The 10,110-nt window shown below is 34.6% G+C and overlaps 1 protein-coding gene across 1 annotated transcript; it reads left to right on the top strand.

Moving 5' to 3' along the window:
- The first annotated feature begins 4,111 nt into the window (after nucleotides 1-4,111).
- Nucleotides 4,112-8,110, top strand: LOC110936454 (peptidyl-prolyl cis-trans isomerase NIMA-interacting 4). The gene is made up of 5 exons (XM_022178848.1): nucleotides 4,112-4,267; nucleotides 6,463-6,609; nucleotides 6,713-6,822; nucleotides 7,348-7,490; nucleotides 7,851-8,110. The coding sequence occupies exons 2-5, from the start codon at nucleotides 6,474-6,476 to the stop codon at nucleotides 7,891-7,893; spliced, it is 432 nt and encodes a 143-aa protein (XP_022034540.1). The 5' UTR covers nucleotides 4,112-4,267; nucleotides 6,463-6,473; the 3' UTR covers nucleotides 7,894-8,110.
- Nucleotides 8,111-10,110: the final 2,000 nt, after the last annotated feature.

Genomic DNA, 10,110 nt, shown 5'->3' with positions numbered 1-10,110 from the left:
CATAGGATTTGGGGTTTTGTATGTTTTGGTTTTGTTTTTTTAATGGGTTAGTGACATAAAGAGAGAGAGAGAGAGAGGAGTGGTGGTGGTGGGTGGTGATGGTGTCTGGTGAGAAAGAAGAAGAAAGGAGAAAGAGATAAAAATCTGGTTGTTATAATTAAAATATAGCGGTGGGACCCACTTATATTTATAAATGATCTATTAATGTTTTACTTTTTTAATAAAGGGTAGTTTTGTCATTTTACACCCACTTAACTGAGAAAACTAACTGATGTTAGGCCTAGGGACTATACGAGAACGAATTTGCAAAAGTTGAGGACTATAGCTGTAATTTTAGAAAGTTAGTGACTAAAGGTGAAATCTGTGCAAACCACAGGGATTATCCGAGCACTTTTCTCGAATTGTTATTTGGTTTGAACATAAACAAGATTTTTAAAATAGTGAATTTCAAGGAATGTCCTTTATTTTTATACTCATTTTCAGACGTTGTCCTTTATGTTTAAAATTTGCAAGTTTTGTCCTTTATGTTTTCATATCATACACGTTTTGTCCATTAGGCCTAACCCAATTAGTTTTTTCAGTTAAATTTGGTCATGTGCTTTGCACATGAGGACATTTTTGACAATTCAAAGGTTGCAGAAGCTTTGATCTGTAAGTCTGTCGTTGAATTTACCTTTGAATTGACAAAAATGCCCTTATGTGCAAAGCATATGACCATATTTAACTGAAAAAACTAACTGGGTTAGGCCTAAAGGACAAAACGTGTATGATATGAAAACATAAAGGACAAAACTCGTCAATTTTGAATATAAAGGACAACGCATGAAAATTGGTATAAAAATAAAGGACAATTCTTGAAATTCACTCTTTTTAAAACATAAACCAAATTTACTTCCGTTTAAAAGTTAAAACCAAACATGTAACTTGATTTAGTTTTAAACAATTTCAGTTCAATATGGTTTCGGCTTAATCGGTTTGAAACCCATATTGAACGCCAACTTAAAACTTATATTTGTAGAGTTCAATCATTTAAAATTATTACCTATATTCACATAATATTGTATTTTTCTTTGTAGTTAGTAGAATATTTTCAAACATTTTGTAGACTGTCGGGCTGTTTGTTTACATCTTAATGAGGCTTTTAATGGTTCAGACTTCATGTTGTTTCAGTACTTAATGGTTCAGACTGTTTGTTTCACGAGCAGATGTCTGAATGGTTCAGGCATTTGCCTCTGAATGGTTAAACATTATACAAAGTCTGAATGGTTAAGACCTCTAATCTGATTTGGTCAGACATTTGCCTCTGAACGGTTAACCATTATACAGGCTCTTAATGATTCAGACATCTTACTGGTTGAGCACTTAATGGTTTAAACCTCTTACTAGTTCAGCACTTAATGATATGGGGATTATTTTTCACACCGTCATCCTAGGTGAATGAATTTTTGAAGGTATCAAACCATTAAACCTTTGGCGTGGTCATTTGCGTGGAACCGGTGTGTAGTCTTCCACATCATTGTTGTGTTGTGTGGAAAGGGATTGTGAGGGTGAGCCAATTTTTTTCTTTTTTAATAGGTGTGAAAGTTAGACGTGGAAAGATAAACAATACCCTAATTATAAAAAGTGTGTGAGAATAACATGACGCTTACACGCGTGATAATGTGTAGAAAATGGAACCATACCCATTCGTCTAGTTATATTTAACTGTACATTGTTTTTTCGCTTAAAACTTTTAAAATACAAAGTTTTATAAAGTGTAGGGCTGAGCAGTATACGGTTCAGAACCGCCAGAACCGGGAACCGAACCGGAACCGCGAGATCCAAATCGTATTTTTGTATATAGGGTTCGGTTCCGGTTCGGTTCTGGTTAAAACCACGGTTCCGGTTACCGCTAGAACCAGTTGGGATTATAAATATTTAAAACCCTATTTTATTAACGGGCTTTTCAATATCATACGGCCATCCTAATTCTTATTCCATCCTCTTATATTCATTGCACAATCTCATCTTTCATCTTCTAATTCTTCTCCATCTCGCAACCCTAACCCTAATTGTTATCATACAAGCTCATCTCCATCAACACCCTACAAATACAGGTACGCTATCCTACGTGACTTTTTTTTAATGATTGCATATATTTTCTTTCTAGATGTTTGCTTTCTGATACTTATAGTTTTCTGTATGTGAAAATAAAAATTGAACAAAAATAATCAAATCAATGTTGAACAAATTGTAAACGTGTATATAAATAGTGTATCGTTTTTTAAATACAGTAGATGCATTACTGATCAATCTATTTACCTGAACCAAATATAGTAGATGCATTATACGTTTATTTTTTTTTAATTGCTAACACTTGGTTTCATTTAGATGTTTATAAGAAGATTGAGAGGATGAAGATCGAATAAAATTTGAAGATGTTTATTTTAATTGTTAACACGATGGTTGTAATAGTTTTATTTAGAGTTTGTTTTATGGCTTGAAATTTTTTATTGTTGCTTTGCTACTTTTTTTGGTTGGTTTGAACTTTGAATGTTGCAACTCTTAGTTAATGTTTTAAATGATTTGATTTGTTTTTATTGAATTGTTAATTTTACGATTTAATTGTCAACCGGTTCCCACGAGAACCGTTTACACGAGAACCATTTAACTGGTTCGGAATCGAACCGGAACCGTTATAATACGGTTCGGTTCTTAAATTTAGCAATTAACGGTTCCAGTTCGGTTCCGGTTCGGTTCGGTTCGGTTCGGTTCGGTCCGGTTCTGAACCGTTGCACAACCCTAATAAAGTGTCTGTATTTTTATATGATTTTCGTGTCAATCTAATACTAAGGGGGCTTGTTTGTTTACCTCTTAATGAGGCTCTTAATGATTCATACCTTTTACTGGTTCATCACTTAGGGGTTGTTTGGCAACATCTGAATGGTTAAGTGCTTAATCAGTAAGAGGTCTGAACCATTAAGTGCTTAACCAGTAAGATGTCTAAACCATTAAGAGCCTGTATAATGGTTAACCGTTCAGAAGCAAATGTCTGACCAATTTAGATTAGAGGTCTTAACCATTCAGACTCTGTATAATGCTTAACCATTCAGAGGCAAATGTCTGAACCATTCAGATATCTGCTCGTGAAACAAACAGTCTGAACCATTAAGTGCTGAACCAGTAAGATGTCTGAACCATTAAAAGCCCCATTAAGAGGTAAACAAACAACCCTAATGGTTCAGACTGTTTGTTTCATGAGCAAATGTTTGAATGGTTCAGACGTTTGCCTCTGAATGGTTAAGTACTATACGGAGTCTGAATGGTTAAGACATATAATATGAATTGGTTAGACATTTGCCTCTGAATGCTTAAGATTATATTGGCTCTTAATGGTTCACACCTCTTACTGATTCAACACTTAATGGTTTAACACTTAACCATTCAGAAGTTGAGAAACGGCCCCTAAGTGCCAGTATCGTACTGTAATAAATCGAATCGAATCGATTTCGGTCGAAATTTACGTCAGCAACGGGTCCCACTACTTTTGTTTTAAACGCCAAAATAGGGATGGGATCAGTACGATACCGGTACCGTACCTGTACCGATACCGTAAATACCGTTACCGAAATTGAGAAAATGTGGATACCGATTACCGTACCGTATTTATAGATTCGGTACCAGTACGGTACCGGTATCGGTACCGGTATTTCGGTACTTTACCGTATTGGTAACGCTTTGGTGTGATCCATTGTTTTACCTAAAAAAATTTCATATGCAACACATCCATCCATTACTAATTGAACTAGAGTAATATATAGAGGAATGTAAACAAATTGTAAACATATTAAGTTTTTGGCTAAAAAAAAATGTCTAAAAATCATAATTGATTAAAAATAACCAAACAAAAGAAATTTGATATTGGTTTTTGTAAAACGATGTTCAAGAAAATATAACTTAATAGTGGGATCTAAGATAATAGCAAAATACATAAGGTCATTATTAAAAACGGTATCGGTACCGGTATTTACCGAATAATACCGGTACCAATACCGTTTTTTACCGATACCGAATTTTAAAAAATCTATTACCGATACCGGTACCATTTATCAGTACAGTACGACATCGGTATGATACCGGTATTTCGGTAAAAAATCTCATCCCTACGCCAAAATATCAAAATTATATATGCGATAAGCGAGTAACTTGATAGAAGCAAACTAAAGACCTGAGAGCATAATCGGCGACTGCGTACGTTTCTCAAAACCCCTTTAATCGAACTCCAAAGGTAAAATACCACTTCATTTGAGTTTTGATTTTGTTCTTTCTATTCATCTATTATTGATCGAATAAAGTTATCGTGACGATTGAATAAAGTTTTTCATTTGTTAGAACATTAGATTTTCTTATTTGTTATGGTCTAGTATCAATTGATCTGTTATGGATGTTAGCTGGACTATGTAGGGTTTGAAAATTGCATTATCCCCAAAAAAACCCTAATATTTTGATTTGGGGATTTCAGAGTTTATATGTTTCAAGTTCAAAATTACTAGAGATTGTTTGATTTTTTATCCTTTAATAATGTGATATGGTCTATACACCTCTATCTAATCAGTGAACCCTAAATTTTTTTATTAAATCTTTAGTATTTGTTGGAATTTCTACGCATTAACTTATAAATAGATAGGTTTTATATATATATATATATATATATATATATATATATATATATATATATATATATATAGAGAGAGAGAGAGAGAGAGAGAGAGAGAGTAAGGTTAACATACAAAAAGCCTTATCATACATCACGTAGGAGACAATGGTAACCGTTGGATCAGGGGTATAATCACGCATGGGACCACATAATCCCACATGGGACCACATAATCCCGCATGGGACCACATAATCACGCATGGGATTATAATCACGCACGTTGTATGATAATAACGCATGTTATATTTTTTGTCATGTATGTTAATGTAGGTTAAGCCTTGAAGTACATTATACTTTCTCTCTCTCTCTCTATATATATATATATATATATATATAGGATTCGGATCAAGGGAAAACTCCTACGAGTTGTGAGAACTTACAGAACTCGGTCTACCTGTGCGAGTTTGGCCCCCATTTTTTCCACACATCTAGATGAAAATGTTATAAAGATGACCGTAAAAAAATCGAAGTGGTGTTTTCGGTCCTTTACAGCTGCTATAAAAAGCTGATGACAACATTTACAACTGCTGTAAATGAAAAGAAAAACTAGGTTTTTTTTTTTTTTATATTTTTTTATGGAAAATTGATTTTTTTTTAGGATTTTTGGATTTTTTTTGAAAAGATCTTTCGTAAGGCCGAGTTCTTTAAGTTCTTAGAACTCGTATGAGTTTTCATTTTACCCTAACCCTATCTGAAACGGGTCAAATAAAAAAAAATCAGCTGAAGGGAGGGCAGGTCCAAATCTGAATGGGTGAAACAGTAGTAGAAGTTTGTTTTTGATGCACACAACACCCTAAATTATTTTAATCAAAGATCTGGATTCTGGAGTATTATTAAAATGAGGGTAAAGATCCAACACAAAATGTCATTAACCTAGGAAGTGTAGGAAACCGGGTCAAATGAACTCCGACTGAGCTCATTCCAGTGGCGTTGGAACTGGCTCGTCAAAACCTAACCCTAAGCCCTAAAGCTAAACCAGGCTAAACTCTATGCTAAACACTAAAATCTAAACTATAAACCCTAAAAGCTAATCCCTAAATACTAATGCTAAACCCTAAAGCTAAACTCTAAAATTTAAACTCTATAGTCTAAACCCTAAAAGCTAAACCCTATATATTTTTGAATAGGCTTTGACGAGACGGTTCCTACGCCGCTGGAATAATGATGTCAATCAGAGTTCGTTTGACCCAATTTCCTACACTTCCTAGGTTAAGATTGTTTTGTATTTGATCTTACCCCATTAGAATGATATGGTATTGCAAAAAATGTTTATATCTATTTTTTTTAATGAAGCAAAATTATTTGCTCGGCGACTCAACTTTGCCCGGCTTGTTTTAACCCACACCTATTTTAACACGTGTGACCGTTTAGTTGTAAAAAGTGTGCCTAGGCACGGGGCTCCCTCAGGCGTGGTGATCTGCACTTCTGACTACTGCAGGTGATGAGCATATATGAGGCGCCAGCGATAGCTTCGGCGCCTGTTTTACATTGGCAGAATTTGTGCTTTTTTAGGCTGTACATATTTATGTATATATTAAACCGTATATAGAGGTTTTGTTATCTAAGTTTTGGGTGGTCAAGGATTAGTATTTAGTACTAATACTTTATAGTAAATATTATCTAGAATTAAGTTAAAAATGTTATATAGTTGCCTGGTGTCTTGCGTATGTGATGTGTGTGCCTTTGCATCTCGCCTCATGCTTTATAAAACCAAGGTGAATAGCGGATTTTGCTGATTCTGATCTTTACGTTTTTTTGTCTATCAAGCTTGAAAGACAATGGGAAAGGACGCGAAGGGCGGCGGAAAAGGCAAAGGAAAGCAGGCAGGTGGGAGTGAGGATGGTGGTGGTGCAAAAGGCAAAGGCAAAGGTGGAAAGGCTGCCGATGGCCTTGGCACTTGTACATACGTAAAAGGTTTCTTCTTTTCATCTTGCCTACCATTTTTTTTATAAATGTTGTCTATTCTTTTGTACAGATATTATAATGCGTGTGATTTTGTTCTGAATTTGATTCACAGCAAGGCATATCTTGTGTGAAAAGCAAGGTAAAATCAATGAAGCATACAAGAAGCTGCAAGACGGGTGGCTTAGCAATGGAGATAAGGTCCCTCCAGCTGAATTTGCAAAGGTAATGTCTCATTTTACGTGTGTCATATATTTTTATGTGTTCGTTATTAATGTTATGCATGGTCTTAGTTGCTAATGGCGAATAGCGACAAATAGCGATAAGGTACCTACCATACGCTACATAACAAATAGCGATAAATAGCAAGCACTATTTTATAAACAACGATACACTAGAAATTTTTTATTTTATTTTTTATATGTATATTATATCAAAATACCCTGGTATATACGCTATTTTACATGTATATTTAATAAAAATCTAAAATTCAGCTATTTTATAGCTATAATTAAAAAAAAAACTGAAATCCCGCTATTTATGGCTACATACCCTGTAGTGACCTTCGACCTATACGCTACGCTATTCACTATAGCAACCATAGCTATCACTATTGACAAATACGTGAATATTATTTTTCATCATGTGTTTTTAAAAGAACCTATTTTTAAATAAATTTTGACATGTGATAAAGGATGAAGAGATCAAAAATCTAAAGTTTAAACATCCATTTTTATGGTGGTTTTGCAGATAGCTGCCGAATACTCAGAATGCCCATCAGGAAAGAAAGGTGGAGACCTTGGATGGTTTCCGCGAGGCAAGATGGCTGGACCATTTCAAGAGGTTGCTTTTAACACGGTTGTTGGAGCTACCAGTCCACCTTTTAAATCAACGTGAGCTTACAACTCCTCTTATTTCATTTTCTTGCATTTTTAGCCACTTTAATCCTCTCTCTCTCTTTTTTTTTTCTGATTTCAACGCAAAATGTTTTGAGAGAGATCAAATGTTTTAAACGAAAGAAATGATAGTTAAAAATATGGTCAAAGGGGTCCAAAGTCCTTCAATACATTATTTTAAAGCATGCAAGCACCACCCAAACTGTCTATATTAATAATTAGCTTATTAGTATAGTTTTTGCAATTATATTTAATTGACATTTATTAAAGTAAAAGGACCCGACCCATTGAAAAATTTTCCCAGTCTGTCTGACTTGACCATTTTGCCATTTCGAATGTTTGTTAATAATAATGCAGACATGGGTATCACATCATCTTGGCCGAAGGACGGAAGAATTAGATCACAAGCAGCATAATGTTACTGTTGTGGTCATGAAATAAAGCTGACTTACAGTATTTTGTTTCTTGAACATATGAAACACTCATGTCATGAAAGTGTCTTTTGTTGCTTTTATTTTCTATCGTAAGGTCCCGTGGGATTATGGGGAGAACACTACCAATGACTTCCTCGTGTATTAGAATGGGTCAAAAATCAAAATGGGTCAATGTTTATTAAACTTACAAACTTAGGACTCAAATGTACCAGCGCCATCACTGCCACCGCCACTACCCTTCTGTGCGCTTAAGAGTAAAGTCTATTGTGTCGGAGTGAACTCAAACTTGGTAGACTTCCGCTAATATTTTACATGCCCCTTTCCTTTCATATATATGGTATTTACTGGTAGGGGCGGTTATGAATCAAACTATATTTTGGAAACCGGTATTGTTTTGAATCTGAACTCTCGTTGTCGAGAGCAAAGACGCTCTCGTAGTCCCGTCTAGTGGCAGAATAACAATGTTAATAAAGGCTTGTCTTAGGAAGTATAATGATCAATCTTTCGTATTGAGCACCAACTCAAGTTATACATTAAAAAAGATCATGTGGACATCTTTCGTATCACAATTCACAACCGGTTCATCCTGATTCAGCCATGGATGCTTGTGACTAGGTCTTGCAACAAAAACTCATTTTTGGGTTATTTTGGGTCATCTTAGAAATGATACAAGTCCTAATGGGTCCAGAAAATAAGTAAGGATGGGTCTTAAGATTTCCATTTTAAATTAGTCATGGGTCAAGGTTGGTTTTTAAGTTTTAACAACAAGGTTGGTTTTTAAGTTTTAACAAAACATATATGAGTAACCTTAAAAGAGCATCACACAGAGTCGCACACTTCGTACTTTGACATACTTCGACTCTTCATACTTTGTGTACAAACAATAAAAAAATTAAACAATCAAAAATGAAAAAAAAATAAAAAACAAAAAGTTAAAAAAAAAAATAACTTAAGCTTCATCAACTATAACAACTTTATCAAAATGAAGTTCTTTTTCATCGACGTCAAATCAGTAGTAACTTGTAGGGGAGAACCCAACACTAGACTACTCGATCTGGTTGTGAAGGTGGGTGGGGGGGGGGGGGGGCGGGCACGTGTCTGTCATGTAGCAAAGGGGGCGTGGAGGGTAGAAACCTTAAAACCATGGGGTGATGGACGAGGTGAAGTGAGCGTTTTTTGTTTGTTATTATTTTTTTTATTTTAATTCTTTAAAAAAAATCAGCCACCATCATCCTCCATTCACCTTAACCAATAACACCCTCCAAATCCAAGTTTGAGTTTCTAAGGCAAATTTGCTATTATAACCTTTTAATTTAGATAAAGTTATAACTAAAACTTTTAGCTTGGTTTGAATCTAGACAACCTAGAGTTATTCATATTATATATTATGGAGTACATAAGTAATGTGTTTTGTAGTTGGGTTATTAAATTTAGAGTTAATTACGTTTTTCATCCCTATGGTTTGTTAAAAATTACTATTTCAGTTCATTAGTTTAAAAATTGTCAAAACAGTCCCTGTGGTTTTACTTTCGTAACTATTACAATCCACTCACATTAACGTTATTCAGTTATTCCGTTCGTTTACTTGAAATGATCATAATGCCCCTGTTATTAAAATTAATATAAATAAAGAGTAAGTTACATTTTTCGTCCTAGTGGTTTGTTAAAAATAACCATTACAATCCATTAGTTCTAAAAATTATCGAAACAGTACAAGTATCCTTCACTTTACTTTTCACTCTCCCCATTTCTTCTGATCCGACCACCTAATTTTCCCCATCACAATTGACGTCAGTAGACCTCAAGTTTTCCAACCGACGTCGATTGTGATGGGGAAAATTAGGTGGCCAGATCAGAAGAAATGGGGAGAGTGAAAAGTAAAGTGAAGGATACTGGTACTATTTTGATAATTTTTAAAACTAATGGTCTGTAATAGTTATTTTTAACAAACCACATGGATGAAAAACGTAACTTATTCTTTATTTATTTTAATTTTAATAACATGGGCGGTATGGTCATTTCAAGTAAACTAACCGAAATAACTGGATGGCCTTGGTGTGAATGGACTGTAATAGTTACGAAAGTGAAACCACAGGGACTGTTTTGGCGATTTTTAAACTAATGGATTGAAAGAGTGATTTTTGAAAAACCACAGGGACGAAAACCGTAATCAACTCTTAAAT

Source organism: Helianthus annuus, chromosome 4 (genome assembly GCF_002127325.2).
Source record: "Helianthus annuus cultivar XRQ/B chromosome 4, HanXRQr2.0-SUNRISE, whole genome shotgun sequence".
In the NCBI taxonomy this organism is placed as follows: domain Eukaryota; kingdom Viridiplantae; phylum Streptophyta; class Magnoliopsida; order Asterales; family Asteraceae; genus Helianthus; species Helianthus annuus.
This window is presented reverse-complemented; position numbering and strand designations above follow the sequence as displayed.

Bases quoted from the DNA above. Each gene is read 5' to 3' on its own strand.
- LOC110936454 (XM_022178848.1), top strand. From the start codon at position 6,474: ATGGGAAAGGACGCGAAGGGCGGCGGAAAAGGCAAAGGAAAGCAGGCA. The intron at 6,823-7,347 runs GTAATGTCTCAT...GTGGTTTTGCAG, and splicing joins CTCCAGCTGAATTTGCAAAG to ATAGCTGCCGAATACTCAGA. The intron at 7,491-7,850 runs GTGAGCTTACAA...ATAATAATGCAG, and splicing joins AGTCCACCTTTTAAATCAAC to ACATGGGTATCACATCATCT.